This window comes from Tamandua tetradactyla, chromosome 4, assembly GCF_023851605.1.
Source record: "Tamandua tetradactyla isolate mTamTet1 chromosome 4, mTamTet1.pri, whole genome shotgun sequence".
In the NCBI taxonomy this organism is placed as follows: Eukaryota; Metazoa; Chordata; class Mammalia; order Pilosa; family Myrmecophagidae; genus Tamandua; species Tamandua tetradactyla.
In genome coordinates this window covers 35,246,125-35,265,294 of record NC_135330.1, presented here as the reverse complement: position 1 = coordinate 35,265,294, position 19,170 = coordinate 35,246,125, and the positions used below count along the sequence as shown (strand labels likewise).

The following is a 19,170-nucleotide window of genomic DNA, read 5'->3' as shown; positions in this document are numbered from 1 at the left end:
TCTGCATCAATTGAGATGATCATGTGATTTTTCTGCTTTGATTTGTTGATATGGTGTATTACATTAATTGATTTTCTTATGTTGAACCATCCTTGCATACCTGGGATGAATCCTACTTGGTCATGATGTATAATTCTTTTAATGTGTTGTTGGATTCGATTTGCTAGAATTTTGTTGAGGATTTTTGCATCTATATTCATTAGAGAGATTGGTCTGTAGTTTTCTTTTTTTGTAATATCTTTGCCTGGTTTTGGTATGAGGGTGATGTTGGCTTCATAGAATGATTTAGGTAGCTTTCCCTTCACTTCAATTTTTTTGAAGAGTTTGAGCAGAGTTGGTACTAATTCTTTCTGGAATGTTTGGTAGAATTCGCATGTGAAGCTGTCTGGTCCTGGACTTTTCTTTTTATGAAGGTTTTGAATGACTGATTCAATTTCTTTACTTGTGATTGGTTTGTTGAGGTCATCTATGTCTTCTTGAGTCAAAGTTGGTTGTTCATGCCTTTCCAGGAACCCGTCCATTTCATCTGAATTGTTGTATTTATTAGCGTAAAGTTGTTCATAGTATCCTGTTATTACCTCCTTTATTTCTGTGAGGTCAGTGGTTATGGCTCCTCTTCCATTTCTGATCTTATTTATTTGCGTCCTCTCTCTTCTTCTTTTTGTCAATCTTGCTAAGGGCCCATCAATCTTATTAATTTTCTCATAGAACCAACTTCTGGTCTTATTGATTTTCTCTATTGTTTTCATGTTTTCAATTTCATTTATTTCTGCTCTAATCTTTGTTATTTCTTTCCTTTTGCTTGCTTTGGGGTTAGTTTGCTGTTCTTTCTCCAGTTCTTCCAAGTGGACAGTTAATTCCTGCATTTTTGCCTTTTCTTCTTTTCTGATATAGGCATTTAGGGCAGTAAATTTCCCTCTTAGCACTGCCTTTGCTGCTTCCCATAGGTTTTGATATGTTGTGTTTTCATTTTCATTCACCTCAAGATATTTACTAATTTCTCTTGCAATTTCTTCCTTGACCCACTCGTTGTTTAAGAGTGTGTTGTTGAGCCGCCACGTATTTGTGAATTTTCTGGCACTCTGCCTATTATTGATTTCCAACTTCATTCCTTTATGATCCGAGACATTGTTGTGTATGATTTCAATCTTTTTAAATTTGTTAAGACTTGCTTTGTGACCCAGTATGTGGTCTATCTTTGAGAATGATCCATGAGCACTTGAGAAAAAGGTGTATCCTGCTGTTGTGGGATGTAATGTCCTATAAATGTCTGTTAAGTCTAGCTCATTTATTATAATATTCAAATTCTCTATTTCTTTATTGATCCTCTGTCTAGATGTTCTGTCCATTGATGAGAGTGGTGAATTGAAGTCTCCAACTATTATGGTATATGTGTCTATTTCCCTTTTCAGTGTTGCAGTGTATTCCTCACGTATTTTGGGGCATTCTGGTTGGTGCATAAATATTTATGATTGTTATGTCTTCTTATTTAATTGTTCCTTTTATTAGTAGATAGTGTCCTTCTTTGTCTCTTTTAACTGTTTTACATTTGAAGTCTAATTTGTTGGATATTAGTATAGCTACTCCTGCTATTTTCTGGTTGTTATTTGCATGAAATATCTTTTCCCAACCTTTCACTTTCAACCTATGTTTATCTTTGGGTCTAAGATGTGTTTCCTGTAGACAGCATATAGAAGGATCCTGTTTTTTAATCCATTCTGCCAGTCTATGTCTTTTGATTGGGGAATTCAGTCCATTAACATTTAGTGTTATTACTGTTTGGGTAATACTTTCCTCTACTATTTTGCCTTTTGTATTATATATATCATGTCTGATTTTCCTTCTTTCTCCACTCTTCTCCATACTTCTCTCTTCTGTCTTTTCTTATCTGACTCTAGTGCTCCCTTTAGTATTTCTTGCTGAGCTGGTCTCTTGGTCACAAATTCTCTCAGTGACTTTTTGTCTATAAATGTTTTAATTTCTCCCTCATTTTTGAAGGACAATTTTGCTGGATATAGAAGTCTTGGTTGGCAGTTTTTCTCTTTTAGTAATTTAAATATATCATCCCACTGTCTCCTAGCTTCCATGGTTTCTGCTGAGAAATCTACACATAGTCATATTGGGTTTCCCTTGTATGTGACAGATTGTTTTTCTCTTGCTGCTTTCAAGATCCTCTCTTTCTCTTTGACTCTGGCATTCTAACTAGTAAGTGTCTTGGAGAACGCCTATTTGGGTCTGTTCTCTTTGGGGTGCGCTGCACTTCTTGGATATGTAAATTTAGGTCTTTCATAAGAGTTGGGAAATTTTCAGTGATAATTTCTTCCATTAGTTTTTCTCCTCCTTTTCCCTTCTCTTCTCCTTCTGGGACACCCACAACACGTATATTTGTGCGCTTCATATTGTCATTCAGTTCCCTGATCCCCTGCTCAAGTTTTTCCATTCTTTTCCCTATAGTTTCTCTTTCTTTTTGGAATTCAGATGTTCCATCCTCCAATTCACTAATTCTAGCTTCTGTCTCTTTAAATCTACCATTGTAGGTATCATTGTTTTTTCCATCTTTTCTGCTTTGTCTTTCACTCCCATAAGTTCTGTGATTTGTTTTTTCAGACTTTCTATTTCTTCTTTTTATTCAGCCCTTGTCTTCTTCATGTACTCCCTCAATTTATTGATTTGGTTTTTGAAGACGTTTTCCATTTCTGTTCGTATATTCAGCATTAGTTGTCTCAGCTCCTGTATCTCATTTGAACTATTGGTTTGTTCCTTTGACTGGGCCATATCTTCAATTTTCCTACCATGATCCGTTATTTTCTGCTGGCGTCTGGGCATTTAATCAGATTTCCCTGGGTGTGGGACCCAGCAGGTTGAAAGATTTTTCTGTGAAATCTCTGGGCTCTGTTTTTCTTATCCTGCCCAGTATGTGGCGCTCGTGGCACTCGTCTGTCTGCGAGTCCCACCAGTAAAAGATGCTGTGGCACCTTTAACTTTGGAAAACTCTCGCTGTGGGGGAGGGTCGCCAGCCGAAGCGGCTTGGGGGATTGCCGATCTGAATCTCCCAGCCGGCCCGGGAATCCGCACGTGGGGGGGTGCACCGGCCGCCGCGGCTTGTGGGAGTGCCGATTCAAATCTCCCAGCCGTCCCGGGAATCCGCGCGTGGGGCGGGGCGCCGGCCTCCGCGGCTTGGGGGAGTGCCGGTCCAAATCTCCCAGCTGGGCTGGGACGCCAAGTGTGGCGGGGGGCGCTGGCCCCCGCGGCTTGGGGGAGTGCTGGTCCAAATCTCCCAGCCAGCCCAGGAAGCCAAGCGTGGCAGGGGGTGCCAGCCACCGCGGCTTGGGGGAGTGCCGATCCAGCGTTCCCATCTGGACCGGGAAACCATGTGTGTGGAAGGGACCCCGGTCGCCGGCTTCCACGGCTTGGGGGATCTCCGATCCAATTCTCCCAGCTTGCCCGGAAGGCCGCGCGTGGGGGGGCCACCGGCCACCGCGGCTTGAGAGGACTTTCTGTCCAATTCTCCCAGCCGGCCTGGGAAGGAGGGAGGGAGGGATTCCAGCCGCTAGCCACTCCGGCCCGGGGAAGCGCACGCCCCTCGGTGATCTCACCGCAGCGGATTCTCCTAGCCGGTTCAGCTGTTCCAGAATGGGGTATGCTGTCTTTTTGGTCTCTGTCGTTGCTCCGGGAGCTGTTCTGTACCGTTTCTATTTCTTTAGTAGCTGTTCTGGAGGAGGAACTAAGACCCATGCGTCTTACTAAGTCGCCATCTTCTCCGGAAGTTGACAGTAGTTTTTTAATGTTAAACAAATGGTGAATGCTATGGAAAAAATAGTGGTGGGGAAGAAGTTTGCAATATTAAATAAGATGGTTAGGGAGGTCTTGAAAAGGTCATTTGAATAAGATATAAAGACATTAAAAATAAGGCTTGCAGATATCTGACAGAAGAGTGTTCTAGGTATAGATAGGAAACAGTCAGTGCAAAGATTTTGAGTTTGCTTAAAATGTTAGAAACCGTATCTGCTCATGTCCTTTGCCTGTTGTTCTGTTTAAGCTGGAGAGTGATTAAATTTTAGAAGTCAAGACTAGAGGCAGGAAGACAAAGTTGTTCATGAGACAACTGTACTTCCATACTTTCTTTTGGTTTTATTCACTGAGCATCTTAAATATGGAATAGATGGTTTAAGAGATACCTGTGGTCTGCTTGGCAGTTATTTGCTATGAATATATGTATTAGTAATTAGAAGTTATATGGTATTTTGGAAAGAGATGACTATAGTTCATTTTTAAGAAGTGGTGCTTGGTACTCTATACTTGGTTCTGTTTCTATTTCTTTTTTCTTTGGTATCAGTTTTCTCATTTCCAGTTTTAGTACTCATTTAGCAAGTATCAGTGAGCACCAACTGTGGTTTAACTTTATCCTATTAATGGAGCATGTGTTTGGAATATAGTTGGATTAAATAAAATAACTTCTTGCTTTTGGTTCTGCTTTTTAGTATTAAAAAGAGATTTTCTATCCTGAAAATCCTTTGCAACATTTATTTTCTAAGAATGCTCCTCAGATAAGAGAGACACCTACTTAGTGCTTCTCATTCCCCAGATATCATACTAGAGTGTACTTTATATACTCTGTGATTTTATCATGACAGTAGTTGCTCTAAATGATTTCATACCTTTACTTCTGTCATAAATTGATAACTGACGGTTGTTTCCTCAAAAATTTCTGCCAGGTCTTAAAACTGTCTCTTGTCTGCATGGTCATTTTAATCAATTCAGTGGTCCACAGACCAAAACAAACAGAATTAACAAAAATAATAAAACAAAACTCCTTCTTAAAGTACAGAAAAAAGCATATATGTGGGGATTGCCTGCATTTTAAAACTTTTAATTTACTCTTTTTGTAGCAAATTTAAACAGTGAGAACTTAAATTTTGATTCTAAAATCATATTTTATGTTCAGAGTCACAGTCTTTACTTTTGCAGGGTGCCCGGGCCTAAAAATTGTCAGTGTTGCAGGAGATACAGGCTTTTGCAGTGGATGCTTTTGCATCCTTCAGACAATAATAATATCCATGCTCACTGTTTCCATACTATATGTTTTAGAAGTATCTTATTTCTAAATTAATCCTAACTCTCTTGCTTTTTTGAGGACATAGAGTGGCTGCGCCTATTGTATCTTTGACTTTGGAAAGTGCTTCTATATTATTTTGCTTCTGTTTTCGTTTATTTTAGGTGTAAATCTCCTTCCCTCTCTCCTGTCTTTTTCATCTTTGTCCTTTTTTTCATTCCTTCCATCTGAAAATATTTTCTTCATTTTCCCCTACGGTTGCCCTTTAAGACTTACTATAGTTTAGTTTATTTCTGAAATGGGGACTTTGATTCTATTAGTTTAGGTAGGATTTTCCTCATCATATTCATGTCTGGTATTTGTATATTTTGCTTTAAATATAGCACCACACTGAAATCCACATTTTCCTTCTTTAACATTAGCAAAATAGCTTTTAAGTGGCTCCAGTAAAATGATACTAGAATGACCATAGATTACCCGTAGGAACTCATTCAACTGCTGTGATAACCTGAGAAACCTATTGGCTTTCTGTACCACCTTAAAATTGTTACTAGGACCATAGAGAAATGGTTGAGGGTAAAACACTCAGTATTCCTTAGCAAAACAATATTTTGTTAACTGGTTAAAATACATACTGTTTCTAACCATATGTCTTTTCCCACTTTTTTTTTTCCTCGCAGATACCGGAAAAGAAAGGAAAAGAAGCAAATACTGGGTTTGGTGGACCTGTTGTTAGTTGTCTGTATCAAGAAGAAACCATCAGGTATGATAATTTCTTGTTAATTATTTCTTGATAATTTCTCTTATCATTGATTATGAGGGCTATGTATACATATATATGTATATGTATTGTGTATGTATATATATACATATTTTAATATTGAAATGTTCAATTATGAAACACTTTTTCTTAATATGAAACTAATTTGATAGTATCTATAGTAGAATAATGAATGAATGGTAAGAAAGATTTTTTAGGTGCGTTATCTATACAAGCAGTTAAGTGTCTGAATCACTACCCTTTTCCACATTAGTAGTTGGCAGGGTAAGGTTTTGTGTTTCAAACAATCTGAAGCTATGGATTTTTACTTTTCCTTAAAATAGCATCATTTCTTTTAAAGATTTTAATTTTCATAGTTTATTTGCTCTATGAATTAAAATTATTTTGTATTTAACATAGCTCTTAAATTTTGTATGTTACGTATAAAATTTCTGAAATAATATTTTTCTTTCAGCACGAGACTCCTGTGTTGCTCTGAAGAGTTATGTAACAGATTTTCTAAGATTATGACTTTGCAAACTAAATAATAGGAATCTCTGGTGTTCTTACTCTCTTTGAGTTATTTGAACTTTACTTTCTTTACTCATCATTAATGTGGTAAAAAAAAAAAAGGAGCTCTAATTTTTGAGTGGAAAGTTGGTTTAGGTTAATTTTTTTAAGGGAAATATATTTTTTTAATAGAATGCAGAGGAAATTGTACCAAAACGTTATGCTTCACTGATGTAGAAAATAGTGCGCTCATATCCACCATATAAAGAAATAGTAATATAAACTCCCACAGTTTCTGAAATGACAGTTTTTGGTACCACAATGAATCAAAGACTTTAAATGCTCATAGTTTCCAGTTATTGACTAGTCAGGTAATGCTAAGGAACCTCTTGAGCTTGTTTATGTCTCAGCACACTGTTTTTGCTTAGAGTAAACATTTATTTGGGATAAGATAGAAGAAGGCTGATGGAAACTTTGGGAAAATAGAGATACCCTTTTAAATTTATCACCATGTGCATATCGTCTGTTCAAATTCTTGGCCCATTTTTTTAGACTTTTGTATTGTATAGTATGATATATATGCAAAGTAAAGAAATAAAAAAGCAATAGTTTTCAAAGCACTCTTCAACAAGTAGTTACAGGACAGATCCCAGAGGTTGTCATAAGCTACTGTATGATCCTCTCAGATTTTTCTTTCTAGCTGCTCCACAGAATAGGAGGCTAGAAGGAATAAATATTTTTTTATCATCATGATCGACTTTTTTTTTCTTTTTTGAGAAAAATAACATATATACAAAAAAGCAATAAATTTAAAGCACAGCACCCCAATTAGTTGTAGAACACATTTCAGAGTTTGGTATGGGTTACAGTTCCACAATTTTAGGTTTTTACTTCTAGCTGTTCAAAGATACTGGAGACTAAAAGAGATATCAATTTAATGATTCAGCAATGATAATCATTTGATAAATCCTATCTTTTCTGTATAACTCCACCATCTCTTTCACTTTTTCTTTCCCTCTCTTTAGGGGTATTTGGACTATGGCCATTCTAACTTTTTCATGTTGGAAGGGGCTGTCAGTAATATGAGGTAGGGAGATGGAACTAGCTAGTGTTCTGGAGAGGCTGGGACCTCTAGGTTTCATGACTTGACTGTTCCAGGGACCCATCGGAAGGTTATAGGTTTCTGGAAAGTTACTCTAGTAAATGGAACCTTTGTAGAATCTTATATATTGCCCTAGGTGTTTTTTAGGATCGTCTGGAATGGTTTTGTTGGGGTTTGGCAAGTTATGATAGGTAGCAGTTTCTAACTGAAGCTTGCGTTAAGATGACTCTATTTGAACTCTCTCTACCACTGATACTTTATTAGTTACAATTCTTTTCTCCCTTTTGGTCAAGATAGAATTGTTGATGCCACCATACCAGGGCTGGACTCATGCCTGGGAGTCATCTCCCATGCTGCCACGGAGACTTTCACCCCTGGATGTTATGTCCCACGTAGGAGGGAGGGCAGTGATTTCACTTGCAGAGTTGGGCTTAGAGGGATTAAGGCCACATCTGAGCAACAAAAGAGGTCCTCCAGAAGTAATTCTTATGCATACCTATAGGTGGTTTAAGCTTCTCTGCTACCTACATAAGCTTCACAAGAGTGAGCCTCAAGATCAAGGGCTTGGCCTATTGATTTGGGTGTCCCTAATGTTTGACACAGTATCGGGGCGGGGGGGGGGTTCCCTGGTGGTAAAATTTAATAGTCCCATACTTTTTCTCCCATCACTCAAGGGACTTTGCCAGTACTTTTTTTTTAAATTTATTTATTAATTAAAAGAAATTTAACAAACCAAATAAAACATATGATCAATAATTCACAATATCATCATTTAGTTGCATATTCATCCTTTCTTAGAAAATTTGCATCAATTCAGAAATAGAAATAAAAAGACAATAAAAAAAAAATAAAACAAAAACAGAAAAGAGAAAAAAAGATTATACCTACCATACCCCTTACCCCTTGCTTTCATTGATCACTAGCATTTCAAACTAAATTTATTTTGGCATTTGTTCCCCCTATTACTTATTTTTGTTCCATATGTTCTACTCGTTTGTTGACAAGGTAGATAAAAGGAGCATCAGACACAAGGTTTTCACAATCACACAGTCACATTGTGAAAGCTGTATCATTATTCAAATATCCTCAAGAAACATGGCTACTGGAACACAGCCCTACATTTTTAGGCAGTTCCCTCCAGCCTCTCCATTACATCTTGAATAACAAGATGATATCTACTTAATGCATAAGAATAACCTCCAGAATAACCTCTCGACTCTGTTTGGAATCTCTCAGCCATTGACGCTTTGTCTCATTTCACTCTTCCCCCTTTTGGTCAAGAAGGTTTTCTCAGTCCCTTGAAGGTGAGTTTCAGCTCATTCTAGGGTTTTTCTCAATCCCTTGGTGCTGAGTTTCAGCTCATTCTAGGATTTCTGTCCCATGTTGCCAGGACAGTATGAAGTATGTAACAACATGGATGGACCTTGAGAACATTATGCTGTGTGAGACTAGCCAAAAACAAAACGTGGGAGTCATGTCCCACGTAGACAGGGGAGGGTGGTGAGATTGCTTGTTGTGTTGGCTGGAGAGAGAGGCCACATCTGAGCAACAGAAGAGGCTCCCTTGGGGGTGACCCTTAGGCCTAAATTTGAAGTAGACTTAAACTGCCCTTTGTGGGGTTAAGTTTCATATGAACAAACCCCAAGACTGGGGGCTCAGCCTATAGCTTTGGTTGTCTGCACTGCTTGTGAGAATATCAAGAATTCAACTTGGGGAAGTTGAATCTCTCCCTGTTCTCACCATTCCCTGAAGGGGGCTTTACAAATACTTTTCCACTCATTGATCAAATCATTCTGGGATTCCTCGGGGCATCACTCTGGACAAACCAACAAAATCTCATGTCCTACCTGAGATTCCAAGTACTTATGGTGTTCAATCAAACTATCTACATAAGTTATATTAGGAAATGCACTACTCAAAATATAAATTTTGTACCAAATAAACATTTTTAGTTTAGTCTCACACATAAGGTGACATTTTAAAATATTAATTACCATCTATTTCAGCTCCCTGCAATAATGACATTCCTTTGTTCTTCCTCATGCAAAAACATTTTTAAAATTTGTACATTTAGTCGCTATTATTATATACTCTAGGCATTTCTAGATTATACCATCTCAATCTTTAACATCTATCTTTCTGATTTCATTTATGCCTGTAGCCCTCCTCCCTCTATCATTCTCACATGCAGCTTCATTCAGTGTTTTAACATAATTGTATTACAGTTAGGTAGTATTGTGCTGTCCATTTCTGAGTTTTTGTACCCAGTCCTGTTGCACAGGCTGTATCCCTTCAGCTCCAGTTACCCTGTATCTTACCCTATTTCTGTCTCCTGATGGTCTCTGTTACCAACGGAATGTTCCAAATTTACTCACTAATATCAGTTCATATCAGTGAGACCATGCAGTATTTGTCCTTTTGTTTTTGGCTAGTCTCACTCAGCATAATGTTCTCAAGGTTCATCCATATTGTTACATACTTCATAACTTTATTCTGTCTTAAAGCTGCATAATATTCCATCGTATGTATATACCACAGTTTGTTTAGCCACTCGTCTGTTGATGGACATTTTGGCTGTTTCCATCTCTTGGTAATTGTAAATAATGCTGCTATAAACATTGGTGTGCAAATGTCCCTTTGTGTCTTTGCCCTTATGTCCTTTGAGTAGATACCTAGCAACAGTATTGCTGGGTCATATGGCAATTCTATATTCAGCTTTTTGAGGAACTGCCAAACTGCCTTCCACAGCGGTTGCACCATTTGACATTCCCACCAACAGTGAATAAGTGTGCCTCTTTCTCCACATCCTCTCCAGTACTTGTCATTTTCTGTTTTGTTGATAATGGCCATTCTGGTGGGTGTGAGATGATATCTCATTGTGGTTTTGATTTGCATTTCTCTAATGGCCAGGGACGTGGAGCATCTCTTCATGTGCCTTTTGGCCATTTGTATTTCCTCTTCTGAGAGGTGTCTGTTCAAGTCTTTTTCCCATTTTGTAATTGGATTGGCTGTCTTTTTGTTGTTGAGTTGAACAATCTCTTTTTAAATTCTGGATACTAGACGTTTATCTGATATGTCATTTCCAAATATTGTCTCCCATTGTGTAGGTTGTTTTTTTTTTTTCGTGATGAAGTTCTTTGATGCTTTCCCATACTTTTTGATTATCTGCTTAATTTACTCTATGATGTTTCCAGGTATTATATTAAGCTATACAGTATTAGAAGACCTCTTTCTTATTCTGGGCTCCCTGTATTTCAGTCGTTCAATGAGCTATACTGATAGGTTGAGTTAGATTATGTGCTATAGAAAATTTAGGTTACAGACCAAATAAACCTTTCTTCCTTTGGTCTCAAAAAGTATGTGTGGTTCTAAAATTTAGACAATGTCTTCCTTACTCCTATGTTCTGAATTACTTTAACCCCGACCTGATCGGCTTTGTTCTTATCTCTAAATAATAGGTTATAGATATATAAAACAGCCTCTCAAAATCCAGAAATAATAATTACCACTCTGGACTAATGTGTTTGCCATAAGAGCTTATAATCTAGGCCCCCTGTTTTCTCATAAGCATTTTCCAAAGGAGACCATACAAAAATTGCCCTTTTGTTTCTGACTTATTTTGCCTCACCAGATATCCCACATGTTCATTCACTTCATTGTATGCCTCACAACTTTGTTCCTTTTTGTAGCAGCACAAATTTTGATTATATGTATACACCATTGTTTGCCAATCTACTTCTCAGTCACTGCATCCTTCAGCCACCTGCATTCATTAGGCATCATATATAATGCCCAAAGTCATGGTCCATCAACACTTAGACTTTTAGATAATTTCTTTGTTCCCAAGAGAAAGATAACCAATAAATACACCCTCACCAAATAGGAAATCTGAACCTCCCTTAAGTCTTGTCCTTCTCCCTATTATTTACCCCTGCTGTTGCTGTGGTACTGCTGATGTTTTCCTGTTAAACAGAGCCAATGGCATATAATAGCAGTATTCTCCCTGTACTGTGGACTCAAACACTCTTTGAACACAAGTCATACCTTTGAAGTAGTTCTTGCAAGAACTAATTTATATTTCTGGTGTTAATCATGGGACACATAGGTCTATACAACCCCTTTCAATCAGGTTCACCTTCAATATGATACTATTACTTATAGACCCACTAGAGAACCACCTTCACTTCTTTCTGTTCCCTTACATTTGAGTTCAAACTCATCAGCTAGCTGTTCACCCGTTTCTAGCTTCTGTGTATATGTAAGTCCCCTATATTCTGTATTATAAACCTCTGATTTTACCTTTACCATGGTCATAAAAATGGAATCATACAGTATCCTTTTGTGTCTGGCTTATTTCACTCAGCATTATGTTCTCAAGGCTCATCCATCTTGTCATGTGCTTCAGAACATTATTTCATCGTATAATATTCCATCGTATGTATATATCACATTTTGTTGATCCACTCGTCTGTTGATGGGCATTTGGATTGTTTCCATATTTGGCAGTTGTGAATAATGCTCTATGAACATCAGTGTGCAAATATCTGTGTCACTGCTTTCAGATATACCAAGTGGTGCTATTGCTGGGTCATAGGACAACTCAATATTATTGTTTCCTAAAGAACTGCCAAACTGTCTTCCATAGCAGCTGTACCAGTACACATTTCCACTAAAAGTGCATAGTGTCCCAATTTCTCCACATTCTCTCCAACATTTATAGTTTTCTGTTTGTATAATAGCAGCCATTCTTACAGGTGTGAGGTGGTATCTCATTGTAGTCCTGAGCTGCATTTCCCTTATAGCCAATGAAAATGAGCATCTGTTCATGTGCTTTTGAGCCATCTGTATTTGCTCTTCAGAAAACTGGCTATTCGTATCTTTAGCCCACTTTTTAATTGGATTCTTTGTTCTTTTGTTGTTGAGTTGTATGGTTACTTTATGTATACAGGATATCAAACCTTTGTCCAAAGGATGATTTCCAAGTGTTTTCTCCCATTGAGTTGGCTGCTTCTTCACCTATTTGACAAAGTCTTTTGAAGTGCAGAAGCATTTGATTTTGAGGCATTCCCATTTATCTATTTTTTATTTTGTTGCTTATGCTTTGGGTGTAAAGTCTAGGAGCTACCCCCTATTACTAGGTCTTGAAGATGCTTCCCTACAGTTTCTCCTAGAAGCTTTGTGGTACTAATTTTTATATTTAGCTGTTTGATCCATTTTGAGTTAATGTTTGTAGGGTGTAAGATAGGGGTCCTCTTTCATTCTTTTGGCTATTGATATTCAGTTCTTCCATGCCCATTTATTGAGAAGACTATTTTGACCCAGTTCAGAGGATTTGGGGGCCTTGTCAAAAATCAGTTGACCGTAGATATGGTGGTCTTTTTCTGCACTCTGGATTCATTCCATTGTTCAATACTTCTACCTATGTGCCATTACCATGCTGTTTTTTTCTTTTTTACCATACTGTTTTTGTTTTTTGGTGCATGGTCTGGGAAACGAACCGTGCTGTTTTGACCACTGTGGCTTTATAATAAGTTTTAAAGTCAAGAAGTGTTAATCCTACTTTGTTCTTTTTTAGGATGCTTTTAGCTATTCAGGATTTCTTTCCCTTCCAGATGAATTTGGTAACTAGCTTTTCCAAGTCTTCAAAGTAGATTGTTGGAATTTTGATTGGTACTGTGTTGAATCTGTAGATCAATTTGGGGAGAATTGACATCTTAACTACACTTAACCTTCCTATCTATGAGCAGGGAATGTCTTTCCACCTATGTAGATATTCTTTGATTTCTTTTAGCAATGTTATGTAGTTTTCTGTGTACAAGTCCTTTATGTCCCTATTTAAGTTCATTCGTAAGTACTTGATTCTTTTAGTTGCTATTTTGAATGGATTTTTTTTCCTTACCTGACTCCTTAGTTAGGTCATTGCTTATGTATAGAAATGTTACTGATTTTTGCACATTAATTTGGTATCCCGCCACCTTGCTGAATTTATTAGCTCAGGTAATTTTGTTTTAGCTTTCTCAGGATTTTCCAAGTATAGTATCATGTCATCTGAAAATAATGAGTGTGCTGGTTTGAAGGCATGTATTTCCCCTAGAAAAACCATGTTTTAATCTAAATCCCATTTCATAAAGGCAGAGTAATCCCTATTCAATACTGTATATTTGAAGCTATAGTCAGATCATCTCCCTGGAGATGTGATTCAATCAAGAGTGATTGTTAAGCTGGATTAGGTGACAACATGTCTCCACCCATTTGGGTGAGTCTTGATGAGTTTCTGGAGTCCTATAAAAGAGGAAACATTTTGGAGAGAAGGAGAGTCAGAGAGAGCAGAGTAGAATGGCATAGCCATGAGAAGTAGAGTCCACCAGCCAGTGACCTTTGGAGATGAAGAAGGAAAATGCCTCCCAGGGAGCTTCATGAAACAGGAAGCCAGGAGAGGAAGCTAGCAGATGATGCTGTGTTTGCCATACGCCCTTCCAGATGAGAGAGGAACCCTGTCTGTGTTCACCATGTGTCTTCTCACTTGAGAGAGAAACCCTGAACTTTATCGGCCTTCTTGAACCAAGGTATCTTTCCCTGGATGCCTTAGATTGGACATTTCTATAGACTTATTTTAATTGGGACACTTTCTCGGCCTTGGAACTGTAAAGTAGCAACTCATTAAATTCCCCTTTTTAAAGCCATTCTGTTTCTGGTATATTGCATTCCAGCAGCTAGCAAACTAGAACAGTAAGTTTTACTTCTTCCTTTCCAAATGAATGCCTTTTATTTTTTTGTCCTGCCTGGTTGCTCTAGCTAGAACTTCTAGTACAAAGTTTGAATAATAGTGGTGACAGAGGGCCATCCTTGTCTTGCCTCCTGATCTTAGGGGGAAAGCTTTCAGTCTCTCTCCACTGAGTTCGGTGTTGGCTATCGGTTTTTCATATATGCCCTTAATCATATTGAGGAAGTTAACTTTGATTCCTATCTTTTGAAATTTTTTATCAGAAGAGGATGTTGAATTTTGTTGAATGCTTTTTCAGCGTCAAAATGATCATGTGATTTTTTTCCCTTTTGATGTGTTAATGTGCTGTATTTCATTAATTGATTTTCTTGTGTTGAACTATCCTTGCATTCTTGGTATAACTCGCACTTGGTCTTGGTGTATAATTCTTTTAATATGTTGTTGGATTTGATTTGCTAGTATTTTGTTGAGAATTTTTGCATCTGTGTTCATTAGGGAGATTGGCGTGTAGTTTTCCTTTCCTATAGCATCTTTACTTGGTTTTGATATTAAAGTGATATTAGCTGCATAAAATGAGTAAGGTAGTGTTCCTTTTTCCTCAATTTTTTGGAAAAGTTTGAGCCGGATTGGTGTTAGTTCTTTTTGGAATGTTTGGTAAAATTTCCCTGTGATGCCATCTGGCCCTGGACTTTTCTTTGTAGAAAGATTTTTGATGACTGATTGAATCTTTTTACTTGTGATTGGTTTGTTGAGATCTATTTCTCCTGAGTCCATGTAGCTTGTATATTTCCAGGAATTTGTCCATTTCATCTAAGTTTTCAAGTTTGTTGGCATGTAGTTGTTCATAGTATCCTCTTATGATTTTTTAAAATTTTTTCAGGGTCTGTGGTAATGCACCGTTTCTGATTTCTGATTTTGTTCATTTGCATCCTCTCTCTTTTTTTCTTTGTCAGTCTTGCTAGTGGCCCATCAATTTTATAGATTTTCTCAAAGAACCAACTTTTGGTTTTATTGGTTCTTTCTGTTGTTCTTTTGTTCCCCAATCCATTTAACTCTGCTTTCATCTTTGTTATTTCTCTTCTTCTGTTTGTTTTGGGGGTAGTTTGCTGTTCTTTCTCAAGTTTCTCCAGGTGAACAGTTAAGTCCTCATCTTTTACTCTTTCTTGTTTTTTAGTGTTTTTTTTTCTGGAGGGAGGGATGGGTGTGCATGGTCCGGGAATCAAACCCGGGTCTCTTCCACATGGAAGGTGAGTATTCTATCAGAGTACCACCCATGCACCCTCTTGCTTTTTAATATAGACATTTAAGGCAATAAATTTCCCTCTCAGCACAGCCTTTGCTGCATCTCATAAGTTCTGATATGCTGTTTTCTCATTTTCATTAGTCTCCAGATAGCTACTGATTTCTCTAGCAATTTCTTCTTTGACCCACTGGTTGTTTAAGAGTGGGTTATTTAATCTCCATATATTTGTGAAAGTTCTTGTTCTTTGGTGATTATCGATACCCAGTTTCATTCTGTTGTAATCAGAGAAAGTGCTTTGAATAATTTCAGTGTTATTTAATTTATAAAGACCTGTTTTGCACCCCAGTTTATGATCTATCCTGGAGAATGTTCCATGAGCACTAGAGAAGAGTGTATATTCTGGTGTTTTGAGGTGTAATGACCTATGTATGTCTATTAGGTCTAATTTATTTATCAGGTTGTTTAATTTCTCTGTTCCCTTATTGATCTTCTGTCTGATTGTTCTATCTTTAGAGAGTGGTGTATTGAAGTCTGCTACTGTTATTGTTGAAACATCTGTTGTTGTTTTGCTAACGTGTGTCTCTTGTACTTTGGGGCTCCTTGATTAGAAGCATAAACATTTATGATAGTTACTTCTTCTTGATGAATTTTCCTTTTTATTAATATATACTGTCCTTCTTTGTCTCTTATGACATCTTTACATTTAAAGTCTAATTTGTCTGATATTAGTATAGCTACTCCAGATTTCTTTTGGTTACAACTTGCGTGGAAGATCTTTTTCCATCCTTTCACTTAAAGTGTATTTGTGTTCTAGTGTCTATAAGATGAGTCTCTTGTAAGCAGCCTATAGCTGAATTGTATTTCTTAATTCTGCTAATCAGTATCTTTTAATTGGTAAGTTTAGTCCATTAAGTGCGTTATTACTGAAAAGGCATTTCTTGAATCCACCACCTTATATTTTGGATTTTATTTGTCAGATCTTTTCCCTCTTTTTCTTTTTATCCTTTAAGTTACCCTTACTGGTTCTCTTCAATTCTGTGCCATTCTCTAGACCTCTCTCTCCTGTCTTTTTTGTTCAACTGGCAGATCCCCTTTTAGTATTTCTTGTAGGGCCGGTGTCTTGTTCACAGATTCTTTCAGGATTTGTTTGTCTGTGAAAATTTTAATCTGTCCCTCAGTTTTGAAGGACAGTTTGACTGGGTACTGAATTTTTGGCTGGAAATCTTTCTCTTTTAAGATCTTAAATATATTATACCACTGCCTTCTTGCCTCCATAGTTCCAGTTGAGTAGTATGAACTCAGTTTTATGTCGTTATCCTTGTATGTAGTAGGTTGTTTTTCTTTTGCTGCTTTCAGGATTTTCTGCTTCTCTTCAACATTTGATAGACTGAATAGTATGCATCTCAGGAAAGGTCTGTTTGGATTTATTCTATTTGGAGTTTGTTGAGCTTCTTTGATTTGCATATTTATGTCCTTTATGAGGGTTGGGAAGTTTTCCCCCATTATATCCTCAACTAATCTTCCTAGCCTTTTTCTCTTCTCTTCTCCTTCTGGGACCCCAATGATGCTTTTATATTTGTGCGCTTTGTTTCGTCCACTATTTCCCTGAGATCCAATTCAAAGTTTTCCATCTTTTTTGCTATTTGCTGTTTTGAGTGTTTGAAATCAGTTCCTGGCCTCTAGTTGGCTTATTCTTTCTTCTGGCTCTTCAAATCCGCTGTGGTGTGTCTCTAGTATATTTTTTATTTGGTTTACAGCATCTTTAATCTCTTTGATATCTGCTATTTTTCTATTCATTCTTTCGAATTTCTCTTTATCCTCTTCAGTGTCTTCTTGATCTCCTTTGTTATTATCCATCCCACTGATTTTATTTAGTAAAGTTGTATAAACGTCTTTGATTAGTTGTTCCAAAGTCTGTGTCTCCTCTCGTGTTTTAATTTGATTGTTAGTCTGGGCTATATCTGTCTGCATCATAACATGCTTAGTGATCTTCTGCTGTCTTTGCAGCATGTAAATATCTTGATTGGTTACTTTGGAAGTGGATTTCCTTCAGTCATCTAAAGCTTTGTATTTGCAGGATGGATGTAGAACAGGATGCAGGGTGTGGGGCGGGACACAACAGTGCTGTGATGCGTTGCAGTGCAAGTTTAGGTGCAGATTAGGAATCCTGTGCTGTTGCCTGTAAGCGTGGGTGCCCAGCATCGGGGAGGATGTGGCTGTTTGAGTACACAGGCTTGGAGGTTGGGGTGTGGTGTGTGCTGCTCTAGGGTACGGAGCCCTTTGTGTGCTTGTGCAGAGCTCAGGGCAGCGGCTCAGCATTGCGCCATTGTGGGCTGGGGGTCATTGTGGCTGTGCAGGTCAGCGCTTGCCCAGAGCTAGGGGGTGTCACTCAGGGCCATACACATACGCAGATCTGTGAGGGCCGTAAACTGATGTACCTGTGCAAAGCTCACGGTGGGTGGGTTGGGGCTGCATGACTATATGACTTGGGGGCAGGTGTAGCCTGGGTATGGAGGTAAGCACCTGTAGCCTTTATGCACTGGTGGCTGCCTGCAAGGGGCAGAGATGGAAAGGTAGGACTTGGGAAGGGCAGGGCGAGACTGCATTTTTGCAGGAGAGGTAGGTTGGGCTGGGACAGGTGTGCGCATGGTGTGGGGCGGGTACGCGCATTGGAGATTGGTGGGGCAGGGATGCTTGGAATGCGGGGAGGGGTGGTGGGTCATGGTGTTCAGGTGCATGGGGTGTGGGGTATGAGATGGGTCATGGTAGCAGGGCTATACTGGTGACAGTAGCGCTTTCCAGGAATGCAGCTTGACTTACTTCCTAGTCCCCGTGTCCCTGTCCATGCACTTCTGAGGGCTCTGGGCTTCCATGTTAGGCTGTTTGCACCAGCCGATGGTCTCCAGTTGTCTACTTCTCAGTTCCTCAGCTTTTGCAACCAGGGCCTCCCTATATGGTGCAGAAGACTCTCCCAGGTGGCTTATACCCTGGAATAGCCGTCTCAGTCACTGTCCCGACATGTCTCTAGCTGTTCCTTGGAGCAGGCATGAACTCAGTCTATCATGTTCTGCCATCTTCCTGGAACTAGTAAGTGCTTTTTTTTTTTTTTGGAAAATAAACCCTTTAGGGGATTATCTCATGTTACTGGTTACTTTGTTTCTCAGCCCTGTCTTATCTCCTTTCCTGGATCAGTGCTGACAGTTGAAAATGCCTGAGACTTTCTTTAATGAGCTACTTAGAATAGTTAAAAATATATATATATATAACTAAAAAATCCGTTTTCAGAGCCAATCCCCTGCCCCAAGGTTCAACAGTCAAGAGCCAGAGTTGGTAAAGCAAAAAATGTTTATTTGGTACAAAATTTATATTTTGACTAGTGCATTTCCTAAATACACCATAAGTACATGGAACCTTGAGTATGGCATGAGATTTTGTTGGTTTGTTCAGAGTGATGCCCTGATAAATCCAGAGTAATTTGAACAGTGAATAAAAAGTATTTGCAAAGTCCCCTTCGGGGAATGGTATGAAAGGGGGAAAATTTAACTTCCCCAAGTTGAACTCTTGATATTCTCACAAGCAGAGCGGATGACCAAAGCTATAGGCTGACCCCCCAATCTTGGGGTTTGTTCATATGAAACTTAACCCCACAAAGGATAGGTCAAGCCTACTTAAAATTAGGCCTAGGAGTCACCCCCAAGAGAACCTCTTTTGTTGCTCAGATATGGCCTCTCTCTCCAGCCAACACAACAAGCAAACTCACTGCCCTCCCCATCTACGT

General features: G+C 38.4%; 1 protein-coding gene across 1 annotated transcript in view; it reads left to right on the top strand.

Moving 5' to 3' along the window:
• The window catches only part of ACBD6 (acyl-CoA binding domain containing 6), a 319,330-nt gene that overhangs the window by 64,030 nt on the left and 236,130 nt on the right, over positions 1-19,170 (top strand). The window contains exon 4 of the mRNA XM_077157162.1: positions 5,734-5,816. Coding sequence (XP_077013277.1) covers positions 5,734-5,816 — 83 coding nt within the window. The remainder of the gene's footprint in view (positions 1-5,733; positions 5,817-19,170) is intronic.